A 25,670-nucleotide genomic window follows, 5' to 3' on the forward strand; every position below is an offset into this window, starting at 1 on the left:
AAATTGCTTGCATATTTTACCACTTAGACACTGCTCTCCCATCCCCTTTTTAATCTGGATGTGATTTATTTAGAATAGGTCTGTACTGTGACTGTAACTGGAGTGGGCATTGCAGACACAGCTTATATGTTGATGAGTAGTTACCAAACATAGGCACGCTCTATGCTTATATACAACGTTAGGTTTCCTTTTCTTCAAACAAATAACAAATGAAAGGAAGATTAAAAAAAAGACTAGAAAGACCATTGTAAACAGTTGTAGTAAAATACAATTGTCTAGTATGAACTTCTATTCACTGAAATCATGCTAATAAGAAAGAGAGACTCTTAACAAAACTTCTCATATAGTTAGGTGCATACTTTCTGAAAATACAGGGCAAGTGCCAGCAAGATGTCTTGGTGGGTCATAAAACTAAGGAAAACAGAGTTTTGCCAATGTACAATACAAGTTAAATACTGTCATGTGCTTGCTTGGATACAGTGAATGGATAGAGATTTTATAATAAAACTCTCATTACTAAATTTCAAGAAATCTTACTCAGGAAGCAAGTAAAACTGGAACTTAATTCTTATTCAAAACATACTGATCTAATGGCCAAATCGTTTCCATTTTTCATGACCTTTCCCTGCATACAGAAGGCTCTTGAGACATTCTCAATTGATTCTAGGAAAAACAAAACTGTTCTAAAAACAAAAGAGGATATTCAGAATGTCCCTGAGCAAAACACACACACACACACACACACACACACACACACACACACACATCTCTCTCTCTCTCTCTCTCTCTCTCTCTCACACACACACACACACACACACACACACACAGGGAGAGAGAGAGAGAGAGAGAGAGAGAGAGAGAGGGAGGGAGGGAGGGAGGGAGGGAGAGAGAGAGAGAGAGAGAGAGAGAGAGAGAGATCACTCCAGTTTCAGAGGGTTCTGAACCTTGATCCTTCATAGATCATTCTTTTTAGTAAGGTATTCAGGTCTCTGTGCTGTGTGGGATTTCAGCTGCATCTCCACCATTGATCACAGAAGTGATGTGATGAAGGAAACAGAAGGAACTTGGTTCCTTTGTGAATACAAGCCTAGCTCTTCACTGGGTTTTGGAATTCAGCCATCATAGATGTCTAGCATGCATCTGGTCTGAAGGAAATGATGAGGGCTGATGTGGTGGCTCAGAGGATAACACACTTGCCACCTAATTTGGTGCCCTGCATTATAGACCCAAATGGTAGAAGAGAACTCCTACAGGTTGTCCTCTGACTTCCATACATGGAAGTGTGGATCAGAAGATTCACACACGCACACACACATACATGCACACACACACAATGTTAATTTTTAAGAACAAAGAATATATCTGTAATGGAGGTTATAATTTTTTCAGAAGTAATAAAGATAGATTTTGTGAAAGGCAGAAAATGCCATAAATATCATTTTGAAACATTCTGAAAACTAGTTTGGGAAATTCAATGTTTTCAACACTCCTAAAATAGTATGCAACAGTTATAATTAAAGTTGGGTTATAATTTAGTATCATCCTCTTCAGCCATTACACTCACCTCCAGGCTGTCTTCCTGCCACAACAGCTTCTAAATATTATGAGTGCTATACCTCTCCAAAAACATTGCCTCCAAAGATATATAGTGACCTCAAACATTTTTAAATGATATTTCCTTTTGACTTTGCCTTTACCTTTTTCTGATGTTCTAACATTTACACACAATAAAGCTGGTAAGCGTGTTCTGATGGAGGAAGGTCATTGGCTAATAAAGGAACTGCCCTGGCCCATTTTATTGGTTAGAGGATAGGTAGGAGGAGTAAACAGAACAGAACGCTGGGAGGAAGAGGAAGTGAGCTCAGAGACTCCACAGCTCTCTGGGGAGCAGACGCCTCAGAGAGAGACGCCATGCCCCGCTCCCAGGATGAAGCTCCGACCCAGGATGGACTAGGCTAGAATCTCCCTGGTAAGCGCACCTTGGGGTGCTACACACAGATGATTATAAATGGGCTAAATTAATATGTGAGAATTAGCCTAGAAGAGAATGGGCCAGGCAGTGTTTAAATGAATACAGTTTGTGTGTTGTTATTTCGGGGCATAAGCTAGCTGAGCAGGCAGCCGGGGTGCTGGGGACGCAGCCTCGCCGCTCTTATTACTTCAGTGTTCTTTTTGCTTGAATTTAATTTTGGCAGTCCATTTAGGCCCTACAAAGAACTTGAGAGAAATTGGGTGTCTCCCTATTGATGCAATAGGGCTCGCATCTCATTATGCATTGGAAGCAGTTTGATGGTGCAGGATGATTGCAGGGGATTAACGCCAAACGATACAAACACATATGTGAATGTGACAGGACGTCATGGGGGTTTCCAGCTTTTCTTTTACATTCCACAGCCACTCACTACCTTTAGAAAAACAGTCACTCTTAAAGTATGTGTGAGAAATAGCAGTGCTTTAGCTAACGTTGTATGTATGTGCCAAACAAGGGAGGAGGCCTCCGACTTTATTCTTATCAACATCACATTTAATGTGAGCTGATAATCCACTTTTCTAAATCCAAAGGTTGGATTTAGAGAAATTAAGTATAGTCTAAGACAGGGTAAAGCCTGTAAGTCTCAAAACAGGCTTTATACCCAGAGGTTAGATGACCAAGACCTTGGTTCTTAGCCAGCAACATGAGACACCCATAGATGACTCAAGAAATTTACTTTACTCAAGAACTTTACTTTAGTTATAATAACACATAGCAAAAAAAAATAGTTTAATTGTTGAAAATAGTTTAAATTAACTTATTAGTTGAAAGACTAACTGGCAAACTGAGTTGAATATTTAAAATCCCAGACCTCATTACTCCTTTGAACTTATAACTAATTAAAAAGTTTATATAGTAAAAAGTGATTATAAACTTATAAACTCTCAGGTAGAAATATATATATACATATATATGTATATATATATACACGCACACACACAATATATACATATATACATACACAATGGAGAAATGCTTCTTAGAACTGTATGTTCATCCATTAGAGCCCAAGATCCTAACTCAGGATCTTGTTGGAAGCCCGAACGTCTATGGTGAATTTTTGCATCCATTTGTTAAGCAGTAACTAAAGAAGACCACAGTGAAATGATGCCAGGGAACTAGGAATAGATAGGATGCTATGTAAAATGTAGACAGCTCAAATCGTCCTGAAGCACATAGTTTCAACAGCCACGGGCAAGAAAAGGGGTGTTTAGGAAGCAGCAGTAGGCTTCTGCAGAGGTAGGAAGCTGAAATAGGATAAAAGAGATAAAGTATGGCACCCCATTAGTTACATTGTCACAAGACACCAACACATTCTGTGCATATTGTTTGCACAGTGGTCTATTCAGTTACAATAACATAGAGATATGTACGTACAAGAAATGATTCCTTGGGTGTGTTAAGAGAGTGGAAGGAAAGGGGGAAAATTTAGCTTAACTTATGAATTCTGATAGTTTGTTGAGACAGAGTCTAACTATGGAGCCCAGGATGTCCTGGATCTCACTGTCCTGCCCCAGCCCCAACAAGGCTGAGCTTGCAAGTATGTTATTCACCATCAGCTCAGGGTTTCCCACAATATAGTGTTACAGACATATTGAAATACAAAATATGATTTTTCAATATACAGGTATATATAAATATAATTTAAAACTTTATGAACTACATGATAGTATTTAATGATTTACTAATAATGTGATTTAGAATGATTTCATACCCTGAACACTTTGATTTATCAATTAATCATTCCCATCAACTGATTACTGTATTTGGAAGATTCATGCTACAGAAACATTCAATACTTACACAGGAACAAAAGGAATTCAGTTTGTGGTTTTGATATTCCATATTAGAGTATTTAAAGAGAATTACTATGATGATCTAAGGATGATTTGGAATCTGTTGGATAAAAACATTAAACTTTTGTTAGGCTACCCAGTCACTTTGAAAACTGTTATAAATAATACTTGGAAAGTTTTTAGATCTGAAATGGTTGTAAATGACATCAAAATATTGCTAATGTTTAACATCCCTAGCCATCTGAGAAATGCAAACTAAAACTACAAAGAGGTTCTGTCTCACCCCAGTGAGAATGGCTGTCATTAGGAAAATAAATAACAATAATGTTTTGTGAGAATGCAGGGTATGGAAACTCCTATAGTGCTTGTGGGAATGTAAACTGATCCAACCTCTACTGAGAGTCTCCAATCTCAAAACTAAGAACAGAACTACTAACGCTTTGGTATACATGTTGAGGTATCTAAGTCAACACACTACACTGTTTTTGATGTTTATTGCAGCACTGTTTCAGCCTAGACATCCATCAGTAATTTCCTAGAATAAAAAATTGTGGCTCATATACACAATGGAATTTAAATCCGTCATAAGAAATAAAATTATATTGTTAAATAATACAATTGCAACTAACAATCATTATATTAAGTAAATAAGTAACTAAGATTAAGAAAGACAAGTATCATGTCTTCTCTCATTGTGGATTCTAGAGCATTGTATGTATATATATTATGAAAACATTGGTTTTGCCCCGCTGTATAGTGCAGATCTGCCACACTCCCGTGTCTGCACTCTGTTTGCGAGCTTCAGACAAGGGGGCTGGAGGTTAAAATTCACAAACACGCACAGACAGAGCGACAGCGACACGTGTCATCCTTGAATTCCCCAAGAATGCCCCCTTTATTGTGTTCTGGGGCAGATTATATAGAGATAGCCACACTGCAGCCAAACCCACCAGAAACCACTCTCTTGCCATCAGGAACTCCTGAAGGTCTCGTGCTCAGAGCAGCTGTAGGCACTCAGATCAGGTGATTACAAGAAATTCAGGATCTGGGGTCTCACTGCTCCCAACACAGTTCTATTTCTTAAATTTATACTTCTAAAATGTCAATGAAGTTTTCCTAACTTATATAAACTAGTGTGAATTTCCAAGTATACCTTGTCAGAAAACAAACCAAAAATCAAGAAAGCCAAACACAATGTAAATACAGCATTTTAGAAAATCTGATTTTGAGAACTAGTTGTCTAGGTCAGAGGTCATTTTCTAGCATGAGTGATGGTCTCAGATTTGATCTCCAAACAATGCCTTAAAAAGTTCTTGGATTAAATATAGTTGTTTTAACATGATTATTTTTATTGTCATAGATATTTTAAATAAATGTATAAATTAATTATGCACATATGTTTAAAGAGTTCACAACCAGTTAAATATAAAGTGAAAAATGTTCTTAAGTAACATTATAGTTAGTGATTTGCTTCAAGAGACCTGAAAGCAAAGGCCTTTAAGAAGAGTTCATGAGACAAACATGGGTCAGTTTTAGAAGTTAAGAATAAGGGATGGACTGGCAGACAGGATGCTATGCAAAGGCCAGAATGAATTGTACAGATGATGCTACAGCTGTGTTTTTGTGTACCTTGGGCTACATTATACCTGTGTGTTACAGAGTCCATGGATAACAAAACCACTTTTCCAAAGCAACACATCCTTAGACCCAAATTTTGAAGTCAAGATACCTTTAAAACATATATATTGGTTTAGCTTAGCAGACTGTACAATGAAATATCTCTCTATGTACTTACGTCTTCAAAGTCATAAAATTAAAAGAAAACACAATACTGCAGACTCCCTGTGTATATCCCATCTTTATGTGGCTTTTTTTCTTTATTCCTTTTTTATAACTATTTTTTCTCTCTCCCAAGACTACATACTTAATCAACAAATATTGTGACCCATTTAGAGTTCTTTTTTAAAAATATTAATCTGTCTTTATTGTATATCTGTAATAATTTTCAAAACAAGAGCACTTTTAAATGGTAAGCAGCTTTGGTCACAGCAGTCCTGAATGCTGGCTCTGTCTCTCCCAGGCTTTCAGTATGGTGGAGGGAATTCACTGCCAGCTCTGGGACTGTTGGGTGGGAGCCATCCTTACCACCTCAACTCTGGGAAGCTCCATGAAGCACATAAAACATTTTTGTCTGAGTGAAAGCTAAATCTGCCATGTGCCACACTGCATGACCTGGAAATATCTCTGTGTATGGTGGCAGGAATCTGCCATGCTCTCCTGCCTGTGCCCTCCTAGAAGACCAAGTCCTGCTGCCTACCTAGGCAATGATCACTGAACCACGAGGATGGTCTCGGCTACTTTCCTCCGAACTCTAAACGGGCACACAAGCACTTGGACCTGAAGTGGGTTCAGGCATCAGCCCAAACTTTTGGGTACCATTCTGTAGGCAGAGACTGCATGTTCATTTCCCAGCCATTCAGACCTATAATAATCACACAGAAACTATATTAATTATATATTGTTTGGCCAATAGCTTAATTTTATAACTAGCTCTTACATCTTAACCTTCACCATTTCTATTATTCTGTGTATTACCGCAAAGCTGTGGTTTACCGGTTTACCAGGTAAAGTTCTGGCATATGTCTCCTTCAGCAGCCACACAGCATCTCATCTCTCTGACTCTGTCTTCTTACCTCTTCTCTTGGAATTTTTGCCTTGCTCTATTCTGCCCTGCCAGAGGCCCAAAATAGCTTCTTTATTAACCAATGGCAACATAACACATTAACAGTAAACAGAGGGAAATCCCACATCAATGAATTGTTTTAAGCATATGTTGTTCTTGTTCACAAATAAATTTTCATTGAATATTAAGATGAATTGAATATGACCATTCTAAATGACTAACACTAGAGTATGGCTTATTTTCACTGTTGTGCAGTGCTTTATGTCATGCATAAATTGTTCTTATAACAAATGTGTTAAGTATTCCGTTAATCTACAATTTCAGGGGTGGTGAGACACCTGAGGCTAGGTTACCATTAGACCATAGGTAAACAGGAGACAAGCAGATCTGCTGCTGCCATGGCCCAGGTGAGTTATACAGACTACAACTGGTGATAGTCAAAATGTTTAGGTTAGATGAATTTAGTAATACCAAGATATTAGGTTAAAAGACAAGACTTGTGGTATTAGGATCATTCACAATGTGAAATTTTGTTTTTGAAATTGAACTTAGACTTCACCATCAGAGCCAAGCCTAAGAAGAGACATTGATTAGGTCAGAAGTTTGAAAACTTTGAATTCTAGTAGATTATCTGGAGCACAAGGTAGATTTCTGTTATGGATACTTGAATCCCAGAGACCCTGCTCCAATAAGGAATGTTTCAAAATTGCATTGGATATTTATCTAAGATTTGATTAGAAATACAATGGTATTGGAAAAAATGGCATTTGAAGCTTTGAAATCTCAGGTGGAACCAGTGAACGAACATCTTTGCTATAACTATGAACAATGAGCATTAAATCACAATTGCTGTTGAGTGCTAAGAAAGTCTATCTCTTTTCATAATCATTGATTGTCAAGTCAACCTGGTTATTAATAGTTCTGTATTGTGACACCTGAAATTCAAATCTGATTGGAAGACTTGGATTCAGAACTCCACGTGACTTTAAGGTCCTTTAAAGTAGTGCTTATGTTGCATTTAAAAGATAATTCTGAATGTTTTGTTCATGTCTAACATATGTTTGAAACATATATTTATACACTCAAGGGCATTGGATATTATCATAAGGATGTTTGCTGCTAGGATAATATTTAATCAAATGTATATACATACATACTGTGGCTTACCAATTACCAAGCACATGATGTCACATCATTATCATTTGATAACCCAGAGAACACACTGTCTATTTTCATCCACAGATAGTGTTATGTTTATCAAGTTAATTATTTGAGTTATTTTTCCTTTGGAAATGGAACACTTCAATTGCTAAAAGTGTTTATTTCGCAAAGATATTTCTGGCTATGAGGATATGACTTCAGGAATGTAAATCCACTAAATCCGAATTGCTGTTTTGTTAAGCATGCTTTTATAGAAAAATATACTCCCAATGTCCTTTAAATAAAATACCATGTTTAAGTAATTTCACAATAATAACACAACTACTACTATGATGTATCTTTAGTAACAAAGGGTTTAGCTCAGCTCTAGGAATGATAGTGAAGTGAGGTGCATATTAGTTAAGATCATGCGCAAAGATCATTGAATACTATAACAAAGATGTTTATAAAGAGAGTAACATTTGATAAAATGTAAATGAAAAATTCATATGATTTTCCAGGTGCCTCAAGAATATATTTTATTATTTTATATTTACTTAAAATTATTTATATTTATTTTTACTTATATTTATATTTACTTAAAATTACAATGTCACAAGCCATTGAATATCTAAGAAAACACTGATACCAAGCATAAGAAACCTTCTTTTAAGTTTGTGTGGGAGACCAAGAGACTTCTAAAACAGATACACTATTACTATTGTCCTTAGCCTCCCAGATGTTCAAGGGAATCTTAGAAAATCTACTACTGTTAAACTTCACCAGACCAATATAATTTCTAACTTCATTCTAAATACTGACCACTATGCCCATAGACAGTTATAGCTCCCACTCCTTATCAAAGAAGCTTCTTTTTGCACTGGACAGAGATCATTACCTAAAACCATAAGTGGGGGAGGAGGCACAAATCAACTAATCACAGGATGCTCAATCCCAAGGATCCAACTAAAGCACAACTACTACTGCTATGGATCAGGGAACAACACAGAAAAGGGATGGAAGGATTGTAAAAGCCAGAGAACCAGAACATCTGATAAAAGATTGTGTCTTCTAAAAATGGCAGGGAAGCTATGTACAATATAACTCAACCAGATAGCTGCCTAAACAGCTCCTGAAAATGGCAATACCCGTAGACCTGTATCGTTGTAAGGAGAAAATTTCACAGGACACTACCCTAGACAAAGAGCTACAGACAACTGATAAAAGCTGAGAAATGGAAAATTTGTCTCTTTCAGAAATGAACTCTATAACTTGTAACCCAAGACTTAAGTGGTCAGTCCTGAAATCATATACACACAATTAACACTAAATGAACTCAGTAGCTTGAACTTAGTATTTATGCATACATGTAAATGCATGTATGTACGTACAGCAATATTAATAATAAAAGAGGCCTAGAGAAGTCTTGTCCAAGTCCAAATGAAAGTTTTTGTTTTATCTTATTCCATTTTATTTTGTTATATTAAAACCTAAAGGAACATATGGATGGAAGGATGAAAGGATGGATGGATGGATGGATGGATGGATGACAGAAAACCTAGAGGCAAGGTTAAAAGTTTACAACTGAGGTGTCGCTTACACCTGGTGGGAGATGGAAAATCAGTTTCAACCAATAGAGTGATACTTGGCATATAAACCAATCCAGGACAGGCTCGTGTTCACAAGTAGTGTATAACATATAATGAACTCCATGGGCTTGGGAGCTTTCTTTTGTTTGTGCGTGTGCTCTGGTGCTTTCATTTAATCACAGTTTGGTGATTTTTTTGTATGTTTGTCCATTTTTTCTTTAGGGGTATACTTCTATTTCATTTTCTTGGTTTTAGGAATTTTGTTGTATTGGATTTTCATTTACTTTGTAACAAATAACTTAAAATTGCATGCATAGGGAAGGTGATTAGAACGGGAAGCACTTGGAAAGAAAGAGAAAAAGAGGGTCTGAATTTGAGAGGAAGCAAGGAGACACTATTTGATAGGGACTGAAGGGAGATAAAGGACGTGGAGAATGATGAGATGATACTTTTATTTTTAAAAAGTTGTTACCATGTGAATCCAACTCATTACCATTAAATAGTCAAGATGTCAGTTAATATATAGTCTACAGTATTCTAAATTAGTAGGGTAATTTGTGTACTAAAAATGCTCAGTTATTACTTTTAATTTCTGGCGATTATAGTTTCTTGTCTCATGACTTGAGCCAAAATATATAAAGGGGACTTTTTTGACCAAAATTAAATATGGAAATAAATAATCTTTTTTTCTTTCTTCATCCTTAGATGCACACATGAAAACACACCATATATACACATGTTTGAAAGTTAATTCTAAATTTAAATGTTCTAGCATTTAAGTCTTCATATTTGAAGAATTACTATATACTTAATTTATTACTTCTAATATGGAACAATTTTCAGTTGTAACAATTCATCATCTTGCCTTAATGAGTTTAGTAACAAGTTGTTATAAATAAATAAGTCACATCAATGAAATTCACATAAAATTTTATATCTCTTGCTACTCAAATAAATTTTTGATGAGTTACCATCCATATAATAAGCTTTGGACATTTTATTTTCCTTAGGGAAATGGCACAGACCTTGTTGAGGGTTGGATTGTGCCTTTGGATCTCTGATTTAGTGGAACAGTGTGTAAAAATCTCATAATCAGAACACTCCCCATTGACTCCACATCTGAAGATCCCCAAGGGTGCTGTTTGTCTCCATGAACATCTGGAATAGATTATATGTAGCTAATTGGCTCCAGGTTGAGCTTGTTACAGACAGTAGCATGTAGTATAACCTATGCAATTCACTAAATCCACCCACTTTGGGTAACTCACACCTACTTCTATTTATTCATAATTCCCCCCAGATGTATGACTTATGCACATCTATGTGTGTATATGTGGACACTCACATACAAATGCACACACACATTCACAGAGAAAATATCAATCCATTAGTAGAATGGTTATTGACAAAGCATCTATTCATAATCTATTAAAATATATAAAACACTGATTTTAAAGGTTTGTTGGGAAGGAAAGAACGACCAGAAATAATAGAGTGTAGAGAATGCATTAAGGAGTAGAAAATTATTCATTTTTAAAAAGCTCTAGCATTTCCAACACTTTTTTCTGTATTTTATTTCTCCCCTTTGGTATATGTTTCAGCACGTGTAGGCACTTACCAGGATGTCATCATAGCAAAGCAAGCAATGCTTTGATTTTTAAGTTATTTGATCTTATGAATGAGTGGGTTTATGAGAAACAGTATGGCCACTGTTCAGTGAAACCAAATCATCAATCTTTTTAACGGACGATGCTGGAGGCCCAGGGCATGTCGTAGCGATTAATGGCCAGTTGGAGGAGTAGCTATCTCAGTACATTGCCAAGGGTCATTAACATCAGCTAGTCATTAATTTCCAGAAAATGTCCCAAACTGAGGTCATTATTGCTAATAAAATGCACATATGGTGTGTCCTCTTTCTTGCTCTGCATGTAAACACACATCTCTGTTACAAACACCGTTACATGTCAAAAAAAAAAAAAAAGCAGTCCTCCATATGCCCAGGATCTCCGGAACCCAACTAGGATTTTAATTTACTCAGTTTATTTGTCTATTCACTTCTCACTGTTTGCAGAGGGTGTAGGTACCGTCCTTGCATTGTGAGTCTGCTGGTAGGGTGGAACCAGACTCCAGCAATCCCCTCACAGGTAGACAGGAAGAAAAGGGAGACAGCTGTGGGAATGAAAGGTGACAGACCCTGATAGAAATGATGGAAGCAACATACATTACCAAGTCAACAGAAAAAAAGAGTAAATTAATGCACATATTAGGTTCCAAAAGCAAATGAGACAAGAGTTAAAGTTTCTCTTTGATACCTCCCTTCAAGTCCCAATTTATTGTATTCCAATTTTCTTCCCTTCCGCCTTGGCCATCTAGCACAAGCTGTCTTGCCATCTGTTTAGCTTTTCCAGAACCCAGAGTCAGCAATCACGTTTTCTTGAGTTCTCCTTTACTGTTTCTATCATTTGTTCTTTCCTCCATGAGGACATATTTATTTATAAATGATTATTCCTTTCCTTAAGTCGTTTTCTATAACATTTCTGATATCTCAATTTTAAAAGTATTTTTGCTGTGTTTTAATCATTTGTCCATTGTGCGGGGTAATTTTATCAATTTAATACAAATTAGAGCTACCCAAGAAGAGAAAATCAGCCGTGGAATTACCTCCCTTAGATGTGCCTGTGGGAGTGTTGGTGGGAATATTTTCATTATTGCTTGGTGGTGGAGATGGGCATAGCTCACTATGTGCCACCCCTTGCCAAATAGACCTGAGTTGTATAAGAAAAGTAGCTGAAGGCCAACCTGGAAGCAAGCCACCATTTAAAAAAAATGAATTTGGAGAAATTATTTGGTAAGATACAGACCCAGGTTTAAATTTCAGAATCCCAATAATAAAACATTAAAAAAAAAAAGAAATGGTGCAATGAATTTATAATACCAGGTCTGAGGAGAAGAAACCCTAGGACTTGATGGCCCATCAACTTAGCCTGCTCAGTAAATTCCAGATCAGTGAGAGACCCTGTCTAAATAAAAATTAGGTGGACAGTGTCTGAAGAATAACATGCAAGATTTTCCTCTGGCTGTCTCACAGATATGCACCTGTTCACAAGTGAGCATGCACACACACACAAATACACAAACATACACACAAGCACACTTACACAAAATACATAAATAAAATAATTATTTAATTTTAATTTTGAGAGTGTTTCAATTTAAATAAGGTTTTTATTAGTACGTTATATTAATATGTGCATAATTATAAGCTGAAAAACAAATTTTTATAAAGGGTGATAATCTATTTATCATTTTAAGTTTACTAAAGTTTGGGTGACCGATGTGACAACATCATTTACAAGGGTCATGGTGTACATGTGGAGAGCAGAAGACAACTTTGAGGAGTTAATTCTTGGCTTCCACTTGTTGAGACAGGCTCCCTCACTGTTTCTCTTGTATTTAGATATAGTCCGTAAGGTTATAGAAGATACTCATGTCCTTTTCTCCCATCTTTCCATAGCAGTGCTAAGAGTAGAGATGAGCATAACAGCATCCAGATTTTTAGGTAGGTGCTGGGTATTGATCTCAGGCTTGTGCTGAAAGCAGTTTTAACCACTAAACCTGCCATTATCCCATTTTTTTGTTCCTTTTTTTATCAGGAGGCCATTATTTTTTTTGTTAGTTGAGATTTCTTAGAATAACAATGATTATAAGGCGTGTGTGTGTGTGTGTGTGTGTGTGTGTGTGTGTGTGTGTACATGCATATACTGGATTCATTGCAATAGCTGCAGTCTGTGGTTCAACTAATCCAACAATGGATAGCTAATAACAGAAGGTCTAAGAATCCAGCAGTTGTTCATCCCATGAGGATAGAGATCTCAGCTGGCTTCAATTTATGCCAAAATCCTAAAAGTAGACTCTAATGTCAATGAAGGAATGGACGTGCCAGGAAGGGTGAGCCCAAGACGGGAGAGCAAGAGAGTGAGAGCTAGAGAGGGAGAGGGAGGGAGAGAGAAAGATAAAGAGGGGGATAGAGAAAGAGAGAGAGAGAGAGAGAGAGAGAGAGAGAGCTTCCTTCTTCCATGTCCTTTAGATAGGTTGCCTGAAGAAATTGTGGTCTAGATTAGAGGTAGATCTTCACATCTCAAAAGATCTTGATTAAAGGTTTATCTACTCCCTTTTAAGATATGGATTAGCAGTGGGTTTTCCCACTGCTAATTATTTCATTCAGAAAGAAAAAGCCCTCACAGGTGGGTTTTAGTTAATCCCAGATGTAGTCAAGTTGACAACTAAGAAAAGCTACCACATCTTTGATCTGTTACACTGCACTCACTTGGGTAAAAACTTCAAAAAGTGTCAAGATAATGTGAGTTAACTAGTGCTAAGTGCACATTTAATAAAATGTCTTTAAATAAATGTACAAATAAATGTGACTATTCGTATGCAATACTCCATAAAAGCTAAAGACATATTCTACACAAAGGACAGTTGTATTGCTTTTGAAGATAATGAGAGTAATTGAAAAAATGTAATTTGCTCAGCAAAATTCGTAAAGTATTTAAAAATGCATAAAATTGAAATTAATCCTCAATGCATAAATTCATAAACCTTAATACATGATATTAATTTAATGAATGAATTTTACTTTCTGAGGTTTAAAGTAATCTTGATATTGAAAGTATTTAATAGATCTGGGCTGTAGCTTACTGGCATAAAATTTCCTAGTGTGAACAAGGCTGAACCAACAAATGAAAGTATGTCACACACTTTAGAAACCTGAATAGCCAATCTCCCATAAAAAAAAACAACCTTAATTTAATATTCTAAATCTAACTGAAATAAGCTTGAAATATTAATTCTGAATATTAACAATAGTTAATAACACTACTTAACATAGTGTTCACATCTGTTATGTACGAAACTGTTAACAATGAAAGAGCAATGTTGTCTTTCTAATAACTTTAAAAAATCAGGCACCACATGAAGAATGCCTACTGGGCTCCAACTTAGCAATACCTTTTTTATTGAATGTTGACTCAAAAAACAAATGATACCTTAATGATAAGGCAAAAGAAGCTAAGACTCCATTAATAAGTAGAAGATAGCTGACTGAACACAGAAAATAACAAGGATTTAGTCATGAAGGCAGCCATTAGATTAAGTCCTGATCAGATGTTCTGACTCATTTCTTATTTGATCATGTGACAGTGGAGAAATTATTTTACCTGTATACCCATTTTCTCAATAGTGATATTAAGAGTTAAGATTCATAGATGTCATTAGTGTTAAATTATTTGTGTCATATAGAACATATTTTCAAATACATCTAATATATATGGCATATATGTATATATTTGCATACACATAATATATATTATATATAATATATAATACTGAGTGTAACTTTTAATTTCAGGTTTCATTTGAATTGTTTCTATTTCAATTATTTCTATCTATCTTAACAAAGAACATCCAATCAGTTTACTGTTGAGAGTGGAGTTAGTAACTATTTTCTTCTTCTCATAAATGTTCATATTTTACAAAGTAATTTTCTATGCAGTCTTGTCCTCTGTGGGGCAGATACACCTGCAGTCATGGCAGAGGGCAAGCTTCCAGTCTGCACTGTTACCCTAACATGGTCTTACCCAATTTCACCAACCTAAACATCTGTAAAGCCTTGTAAGCCAACAAAGGGGAAATACTGTCTTATGTCTAGTCCCATTTGAGGATCTTTTCCTTTGGACTTGTTGTCAGTCACAAGAAGAATTCTACTTCATGAACAGATGGATTCACAAAGCTTTGAAAAAAGATAGTTCCCCAGATTGCATTTAAAACAGAAAGAAAATTAAAACAATTTAAGGAGAAGAAAATTATTCATTAACAAAATAGTTAAATTTCTACTAGTGTATTTTTCCCCCAACTAAAGACAAACTTGAATTTTATTAGTTAGATCTGATTCAGCCTCTGTGTAAAATGTCTGTAAAAACAAAGCAAGAGAAAAGAGAGATTATACTTTGGAAATATGTCATACATTCCAACAGCTGTTGCTAACTCTAGGAAAATCTAAGCTATTGACTTGGAGTACTAATTTTATTTTCTTTTTCTGCTTCTTAGGTTGAGTTGACATTGTTTTAAAGACTATATTTTCATCATGAATACTAATAAAGATGAGAAGCCAAGGTTCAGAAGTCAAGATCTTCACCTTCTTCATACTTGGATGATGTTAATCATGACTGTGCTCTTTCTTCCCATCACTGAAACATCTAAACAAAATATTCCTCGTCTGAAACTAACTTATAAAGGTGAGTAATAGATAATGTACAGGCGTGCCTAAGATATCTGAATGTCTTCTTTGAATAACTTCTATCGTTTTTTTCCAGAAATGTATATTCACTTCTACAAAGTTACATCAGTCAATAATTATTTAAAACACAGCCCACAATTATTTACTCTTGAGAAGTAAAAGATACTTAAACTACACAAGTTCATTTTTCAGTTAATATTTATAATTATAATGATAAATTTAGTCTACAAGATCTATTCAGCTGCATTAAAAATAAATTGTATAATAATAGAAAATTCAATAAATTCTATGTAACCGCTACTAATTACTGTTACTAGCATATGCTAAAGTTTATTTAAAACAGCAAGATATTTATTACTTCACCTAAAAACTTTCACAGTCCACAATAGCTAAGATACCAATTATACAGGTTTTGTAGTGGGAAAAATCAATAAGAATGTCATAAATTCCAAGGAGATAAATAAAACAAAAGATAATTGTTTTAAAGATTCAAATGAACATCAATGGGTAATTTAAAAGCATTATGTTATAGTTACTCACTATGTGGGTGTTTGAGTCTGTGAATAGCTTTTTCCAAAATTCCATGTCTAAAACTTTATTTTTTTTCCTATGATTTGTATTAGGCTTCTTATCATGTGTTTAAAAAATTCTGCTGAGGAAATCAAACAACTTTATAAGGACCTTCTATTAAAATTAAACTTATAGTTTAAATAACTTTTGTTGGCAGAAACTGCTCATTTGTTCCCAGCTTCCCAGACATGAAATTATCACACAGAAATCTGTATTAATTGCAATACTGTTTGGCTAATAGATTAAGGGTGTTTTTGGCTAATTCTCATATCCCAAACTAACCCATTTCCATTAATCTGTGGCTTACTAAGTAAAATTCCATCCCTGGCATCTGTCTTCAGCGGGTCTACAAGGCATCTCTCTGACTCCATTTACTCTCTCTCTTCTGTCTGTCTCTCTCTGTCTCTCTCTGTCTCTCTGTCTCTCTCTCTATATATATATACATATATATGTATATATATACATATATATATGTATATATATATCTTCCATCCTGACTATATTCTGTTAAGCCATTGGCCAAAAGCAGCTTCTTTATTAACTGAAAAAAGCAGCACATAGACAGAAGAACTTCTTACACCATTTCCCCTGTTCTGTTTGAATAAAAAGGAAGGTTTTTAACTTTAACATAGCAAAACTTCATATAACAAAACAATTACCAAGCAAGAATTATAGTTACAATATTTATATCTACTTTATCTTTATCATAATTAAGGAAAACTATAACTTATTATTTATTCTTCAACTCAATCAAAGACCCCAGAAGGATATAATATTACCTAAGTTAACAGGAAGTGCATTGTTAGCAACTTCCAAAACTCTAGAATTGACAGAGACTTCCTCACTTCCTGGACTGTTACCCAAAGTTCTTCTGTAACATGGGGCTTCCAATTTTCAGCCTACTGTTCCATAGTATCTAGCAGACTTTTCTATGAAGCAGGATCTCTTATGCCTTGTACTCTTCTCTGTCCTGCAAAATGTCTGGCGGTCTCTATTATAAAGCAGGAATCCCAAAGGATAGTCTCACCTTTAGGCAACTTCAGCAATCATTTTCTATGGGCCCTGCATGCCCAGTTCATCAAGAAGTCCAGGCAAAGAGCAGTTTTGTTTCGTTTTGTTTTGTTTTTTTTACCTCAAATGTCTGACAAGCTTCATAAGAAGCCTCATCAATGCCCATCATACTCTTGAAGTGGATTGCACTGCCAGTAGGATATGTGTCTCACTGTCATGAAAAGTCCTAAGCTCTTACAACACTGTAATAAATCTGGTCACCTTGAAATTGTCTGCAATCACAGTTCTGAGGTCGGTGAAAGTACAGAGGAGGGAGAATTGCTGAGACTTGCTGCTTTCTAGATGGGCTGCAGTGCAAGCCATAGCTTTTACAAAAACACTCTCTAAAAGAAAAAGGGAGAGAGTGACAAAATATGACACCTTCTTCTGGTCTCTGAGCATACAATACCTACTCACACATAAATGAATACAAAAGACTTAGATGTGCTATTGTTTGCAAAGACACTCATCAAAGCTACATTTAATGTTTTATTATAACAGTGCCCATTTTGTCAGGCATTATAATTTGGATACTAATACATAACAGCATGTCATCTTGAAACTCAGTACTATAAGCATGCACACACATGCACACACACACACACACACACACACAAATACATATGTGCACATACACACATATGTCAGGTAATGTTCTATGTTAGAGAAAAGTTACTGTCCACTTCATACTTATTTTATCAATGCACAAATGACAGGTGAAGACACTAACCAACATCAGTCCAGGTAAGTGTAAATCACAGGAATACAACGCAGAGAATGCATTTCCATGCAAGTCCTCTGGAGAAACCATTGCTTCCAGGCACGTTTAACATGAGGTCCTAGAGTCTAAAGGACGTCCCAGAGAAAGAAGATCTGAAAGAGCAGAACCTAGTTGAAGGCTTACATTCGTTGAGTCTAAGGACCTTTATGCTATCCCCTAACTGTAACACGAGAAAGCACAGATATCATGACAAAATAAATACCTAGCTGTTGTAACTACTTCTTTGGTAAATATGTTCTTTTCAACAACTCCAAATAGTAGAACTGAAACTTACATGAGTTCTCATTAGTAACAAAACTTGAAGCCCTCTGTTACTTTTTTACCTGCCATTTTACAATAATGTCATGATTTATTTGATAGAATGACACTTTATTTTGTACGAAATTTGAAATGCATAAGTATATAAATTTGTTTTTACCATTTTTACAAACTAATTCATTTAGCTATAAAGTACAACAGGTCTTTCACCTAGAAATTTCCTTCCAGATTGGCTCATAGAACCTGTTTGGTTTGACTCATCCAATAACATGTCTGTTTTTTTTTTTTTTTCAATTCACTATGAAAAAGCAGTAAGTGTCTCGGATTCTGAAAGCACGAAACTTAGATCTTGACTGCTCTTATTGTATGTGAAATATTTGGAGAGACAGGAGTATCAGGAATTCAGGACTAATCTGCTCTACTTGAGTTCCTGAATCACCGGGAAAAGAAGAGGAAAAGAATAAAGTAAATTAAGAAAAGAGAAAGGGGAAAAGAAAACAAAATCTTTAAATGTGCTGTTTGAATTTCACTGATTCAATAGATGCAAAAACTAGAATAAATATATTTATTCACTACAAATAAAGTTAGCACTTTACAGGGGTGTTTTACTAAAGCCATAGTACACATCATATCTTGCAGGTTAAAGTGGAAGATGCAGTAGTAATGAAATCATGTTAATTTAGCAACTATAAATGTATATAGTCTTTTGCATAAAAGAATGTTAATTCTAAGTATTAAAATAGGACGCACAGCCAGAGGTGCAAAGATGGAAAGCACGGCGAAGCAACAGTGCTTTTTCCCAAGCTCTGTCCAAGCAGTAGCTTGTTAAGCCTGCTCTCTTCACGTGAAGGCTGCTCTCCTCACCTGGACGCTGCGCTCCTCACCTGAACGCTGCTTTCCTACCTGGGCAGTGGGTCTCTAGGAAAGTAGATTGTCCTTGAGGACTAATTGAAATATTAATTACACAAACAATGCAAACGTTATCGTGGGATGTAAGTTGTGACAAAACTGAAACAGTTTGAATATAATGTATTTTTGAAGACACATATGAAGCACACTTAAGGTCTTTAAATACATAATTTCAGAATTTGGGCAAAAATGTTGCTGTAGACAGCATGACAATTTGTTTTTAAGCATACAATTAATTCCCACTCTGCAATCTCTCTTGGATAGTTTTTCCATACAAAAGGAATTCACTTCCCTGAAGTACTAGATGACCTGAGTTAGTGGTATATTTACTTCTTTAGTTTAAATGAAATAGATAATTTACCGCTTGGAAGGTTTAGCTGTAGGAATATTTTAGTGATGTACAGATCACAACAACACAGTGCTATAAAATGCATAAATTAACACGTTAGGATTAAGAGTTTGAGAGTCTCTTTGTGTAAAAAAGAAAGAATTCCGTTCTTTAAATCAAGCAAACTGAGGCAAAGGGGTCTCGGTGTTTCCCTGCATTTCTGTTGTAAGTGGGATTCAGACATCAAGAGAATCTGTACAACCTGGGCACATCTAAGAAATACAGAACCTCAGGCCTGCTCTTACTTTTGAATGACAGTCTACATATTAACCAGAATCACAGCTGACTTAAATGAAAGGTAAATTCAGAAATACAATTTTCTAGACAGCTTTGCTTCCCCCTGTTCTTCTTCCCTTTCAACATGAGCATGTGGACAGTGAGCATGAGGGTGTCACCACAGGCATCCACAGTTTGGATTCCATATGGCACAAGTCCAACTCTACATTATTAACAGTGTGTGACAAAGTCTGCCTGGATGACAAGAGAGACACATGTGTTAGCGTCTGTGTGTGTGTGTGTGTCTTTCTCTCTGTGTGCTTGCCAAAGTATGTATATGGTGATCAAGAGAAGATTTACTGGCGTCGTTCTCCCTTTCCACCCTGTGAGACTAAGGGATCCAATACTGATGAAAAAGCTGGATGCTGAGTACCTTTACCTGCAGGGCCATCTCATCAGATGGATGAAAGGATTCATAAAATAACTGGAAAGATGAGAGTTGTAATATATGTAAAATAAAATGCTCTAAAGAATTCCAAATATAATATTAAATGGATGTGTGAATATGGAAAGAAAATTTAAAATATTTTGTGTAAAATAACCATTAGCATTAGAAAACTTTCACTACAAATTTTACATAGTTTGTTATTATTGGGAAACTTCAAAAAGGCAGTATCGCATGGTGTGGACTGCCGTGATGGGGAGAACAAAAGCATTGTTGAGTATATTCAAGTAATTTAGAAGAACAGTGGGAATCTTAGTGTGACCATATGAAGAATAAACACTTGAAGAGGAGAGAAATTTGCTCTTTGGACTTTCTGTTTTCACTGGATATTGGACTCCAGGATATGAAATGGATGAAGAAGAAATGATAGATATTAACCAGGATCCGAGAACAATATAGAAATAGGAAAAGGAAACTAAATCTGGTTATATCCTGGAGATATTAAGGTCAGAAGAATGACATGTTTAGAGGTAAAACTGACAACAAAGAAACTGAACTAAGACTCACAATGGGTCCTAGGGCTTTACTTGTGCTTGAAGGCATTGATCAACAACACAGTTTATGGAGCATAAACAACTATGGAAAAAAATAATAGTTGAACAAGGAATTATTGTCTTACTGTCTAAATGGTGTAAATACTGCCTGTTGGAGAAATACCCTCTAGTAGGCATGCCTGAGAAGGATGACGTCAGTCTTCTGACCACCTCTAGCAAGATCAGAGGCCATCATCTGGAGAAAACCTGGGGCACCCCTTATGGATGATGGACATCTAATCTAAATGAGGAGCCAATGTGAAATTTTCCCCTAGTCGGTGGACATGTAAGAGCAGATTTCATGAGGGACCAGCATGATAAATGAAAACTGGACATATATATGGCAAATTAGTTTAAGTTTCATAATAGCAAGGGTGAGCGCATGGTTTGAACAACTTCCAGGAAAAACAAGAGGCATGTTCAAAGGCTTGGGGTACAGATGGTTTGAAATGTCTCAGCAGTGACCAAAGCCTCACATATGACTTGATCATTGTTTGCAATATGCATTCGTATAACTTTAAGACAAATTGATATTTAAAATTATAAGAATTAAAAATATGATCTTATAAATATAATCCCTTGCTCTCTATTTTGAAGAGAGTGTTACTATAAGGAATCTTTTTTATATATATTTGCGTAATAACTCTGAGCAAAACATATTAAGATGTGGAGTTTAAGAGTTTTCTTTTGATTAAGTTCATATGCTTGGCAAGAACACATTCTTACTTATTAATGAGGTAGAATTTTGATTTTAAGCATGCCATGAAAATGGAGAAATTCTCAAGGCCTTGAGGAAGCAATGTAAAGAATTATGGTAAGATCAATTTCCCTCAGAACTATTTCCTCCAGATACCTGTGAAGTGTAACCAGAGACTGCTTGTTGGTTTGCTGGTCACCCAGACCCAAATAATCACACAAAAACTTTATTAGTTGCAACACTGTTAGGCCAATAGCTTAGGCATAGTCCTAGCTAGCTCTTACATCTTAAATTAACATATTGCTTTTAATGTGTGTATCACCACAAGGCTACAGCCTACCAGTAAGTTTCCCACATCTGTCTCCTTTGGCAGCTGCATTCTATCTCCCTGACTCTGCCTATTCTCTCTATATATCTCTGTTTGGATTTCCCTCCTGGCATAACTCTGCTAAGCCATTGGCCAAAACTGCTTTATTCATCAAGCAAGACATATACAAAAGTACATCCCACATCAGTGACATTGGTCCCCAGGGAAGTACTACTTAGTCACAGTACAATGGGAAAGTATACACCACAGCATGATTGGAGGAATTTAAAAAGACTCATTTTTGAAACCATAGATTTGTACATTCATAAATCACAACTCTCATGTGATTTACTTCCATATGAAGTATCTACAATTAAAATCTAACCTACTTAGGAAAAACCTGTGAATTGAAAGTAAAGACATGGTTAATGCGACAAAGTAGACTTAATATACTCCAAGCCCACATCCTGTCCTTATAAGAACATAGATCTACAGATGCAATAGACTTTAAGTCTAATAAAGCTTTTCCTAAGTAAAATCATCTGATTCACCTTTACCTTATTAACATTCTAAAGCTAGAGAACAGAATTACACTCAACATTCCACTGCAGAAGAATAAGTGAGAACTGACTTCGTTCTTACTTTCTTGTTGGACTTCCGTTTGCAAAGAGAAGTGTTTCTAGTGGGCACATTATCTAGCAAGAGGCCAGTATCACGTACATCTACCAATTTGAAGTTGTTCTGTGTGGGATTTTAGGTTTGACTAACATTCTTTCTTTTGTATGCTTTGTATTGTTTGGACAGTTGACTCTGTATAATTAAATACAGACTTGTTGACTGGAATTGTTTTTTTTTTATGTAGATAGTAATGAGTGACTTGGCAGCCAAAAGCTCTGCATTTGATCTTAAAACTGCTGAAAGTCAAGTCAAACCATTATCGATTAAGTCTTGCTGTTTTGAATCAAACGGAATGCCTTTCTAGAGTTAAAACTGGGGAAATAGACAAACACCTGTAATGTCAAAGGAATTAAGTAAACTACAGAACCAAAGGCTAGTTTTTATTTTACAATAAATATTTTGCTGCCTCTGCTGAATTTTGTACCCAAACTTTGCTTGGGAGTTAATTAAAAGACAATAACTTACTGAGGATAAATGAGCAAATTGTTTGAAGCAAGCTCAGTGAGGAGATTTTAGGACAACCACTAAGTCAATATGTAAAGCCCAAGCCATTCAGAATTGGGACAATAGTGAAATGTGGTATCAAGGCAGGAGTAGAAAGCAAGCAGAAAGCATTGAATGCAAATGACAAATACATTTCATGGAAGACACTAAATATACTCAGACCTATTGATTGGAACGCCTTTCCCTTGAAGATAAAGAGGAGAGGGTAGGGCAAGGACTTGTGATGAGCCTCCTGGGTTGGCAGAGAGAGGTGGCTGGGCATTGAGCTGTATCAATTTTTATGTGCAAGATTTCCTCCTGCAGAAGTGTGGTCTTCGGATTGGCAGGGGGTGAAATCTGACTTTCTTCAAAGCTGATTTTCTTTTTAAGTGATGAATCTTTACCTCTCAAAACATTTGTGTGTGCGTGTGTGTGTGTGTGTGTGTGTTTATGTGTGAAACGTAGTGTAGGACTCTCCATTTACAGGGTGTGCAAAGCCATTTCCCAGCCATGCAGACTTATGAGAGAAACTGCCAGCTCCACCCAGTTCAGGATCTCTGGCAGTAAATTTAATTTTTCAAGGGTTTAAGGTCATGTTCATTTAGCACTCAAAAACTGAGGAAGTCTGTGTTGCTTAATCCTAAATTTATTAGATTCAGTATTACTCACCACTCCCTTCCTTTGAGGGGGTGAAGAGGAAGAATGAAGATCATCAGGTCATGCGAGCTTTCAGGCTGAATACACGATTGTATTAAACGACACTGAAAAGGAAATACAAAGAATTATTTGAAAAGCGAGCGTTTATTTCATTAATAAACAGGAATTACCCAGTCCTTAACCTGACCTTCACATGGGAGAGCACCTGACTATTTTGCCCAAGCGAAGTCCTTGTCTCAGGGCTTCAACACTAAGAGAAATCCATAATATGAAACCCAGTGATGATTTCCTCCTTAAGTAGCTTGACACCCAGTTACTAATACAAGACTGCCAATAAGATCTCCCATATTTATAATTAGTTGTGTTTTCCCAAAAGGACAGGGTCTCCCTGCTGTTAAAAGCAGGAGTTCAAATGTGAGTCCATTTGTTATTCGATATGTCATATGTCTTACCAAAATTTTAAAACAGTTCTAATACCATGGTACCCAGTCCCACCCAGAGTAGAAGACATTGAAATAGTATTTGGTTTACTTACATTAGGTTAATTATAGAAAACAAGTCCTTCCCATTTCACTGCTAATGATAGTTTGTGTTTGATTAATCTCAGTACTCCCGTTGCAGTGAATGTTCTTTCCACCTATGGTTTAGCTTTTCTTCTCTACCAGGCTGTGCATTCCACATGGTATTGCTGTTAGACAGGGTGTCTTGACCAACCTATCAGTACTTTCCAGCACAAGAATGGTACTCAGGAGAGAATGTCAGAGCTTTTAAAATCGAAATTGAAGTGCCAGGATAAAAGACTTTTGTCCCATAGCAAATACTAACTTTCTTATTCTCATTATGTATGTATTGGAAACACAATTTTTCTTTTCATATTTTCCCAGTTATAAGACACGTTGATGAAGCTCAACTTAAACTCTCTTTTGAAAAATACACATATAATTGTGTGCCATAGCACATGTAAACACTCTTAGCAAACACGGGCAGGTAAAGCTAAAAAGGATCAATAATTCATGGTCATTTTGAAAACATGCTGGCTCCAGCCAACTTGGGCTTCAGGAGACCTGCCTCATAAAGGAGTTAGGTAGGGAAAGAACTCTGCTAACTGTGAGGATGAATTACAGATACTCAGAAGACTCTTTTTTTGTTTTGTTTTGTTTATTTTTTTTTTTTTTTTTTTTTTTTTTTGGTTTTTCGAGACAGGGTTTCTGTGTGGCTTTGGAGCCTGTCCTGGAACTAGCTCTGTAGACCAGGCTGGTCTTGAACTCACAGAGATCCGCCTGCCTCTGCCTCCCAAGTGCTGGGATTAAAGGCGTGCGCCACCACCGCCCGGCCTACCCAGAAGACTCTTAAAGCCGGAGGAAATGCATTTCTAATCCCAGTGCTTCTACAGTGAGATGGAAGGCAGAGATGAGCCCTGGAAGCTAATGAACTAGCTAACCTGAAGAACACCGCAGCAAGCAAAAAACCCATAGAAGACAGAAGTATAGGACCAACCGCTGAGGCTGTCTTCTGATTACACACACACACACACACACACACACACACACACGTGCACACAGAGAGAGGGTAGATTTTAAAAGAAGATAATAAAGTCGGAAAGAAAGAGAGGGTAAAGGAAGAAAAGAAAAAGTGCATATACCTGCAGAATTGGGATTGTGAATCCTTTATGTTGCTACCGATTCTCACAACCCCTTCCCAATTCTCTGTAATGGGTTATAGACCATGAATATCTCTGGTGTCTTTCTCAAATCCACTGCAGAAGATAATGTCTATGTTTTAAAAATATTAGACAATTACTAATATATTTATCTCATCTATTTTGGAAGCAATTATATTATCTGCTTTCCAACATTGTGTTTCTAGTACAGAAGTATGGTTTGAGCATCTGGGTGACATTCCAAGGCTGAAAAAGGGTGAGAGGTGAATAAGAATGCACTGTCAAAAGGCATGATTAGAAGCTTCGGTGGGTCAGCTCAGAGTTTATGTGGATCAAAAAAAGCCATGTGAGGTCCCAGTGTAAATGCTGATGACACCCCTAAACAATGGTGCCCCTGAGTAAGTAAGGTCACAAGAGACCTCGGCATGGGACGTGTGAAG

At 36.2% G+C, this 25,670-nt stretch overlaps 1 protein-coding gene across 1 annotated transcript in view; it reads left to right on the forward strand.

The window, feature by feature from the left end:
• The window catches only part of LOC121434762 (semaphorin-3D), a 162,884-nt gene that overhangs the window by 33,280 nt on the left and 103,934 nt on the right, over positions 1-25,670 (forward strand). Inside the window, exon 2 of the mRNA XM_041633724.1 lies at positions 15,349-15,536. Coding sequence (XP_041489658.1) covers positions 15,386-15,536 — 151 coding nt within the window. The 5' untranslated portion in view covers positions 15,349-15,385. The remainder of the gene's footprint in view (positions 1-15,348; positions 15,537-25,670) is intronic.

Source organism: Microtus oregoni, unplaced genomic scaffold (genome assembly GCF_018167655.1).
Source record: "Microtus oregoni isolate MIOR12 unplaced genomic scaffold, Mior012 000044F_ref0000062, whole genome shotgun sequence".
Taxonomy (NCBI): Eukaryota; Metazoa; Chordata; class Mammalia; order Rodentia; family Cricetidae; genus Microtus; species Microtus oregoni.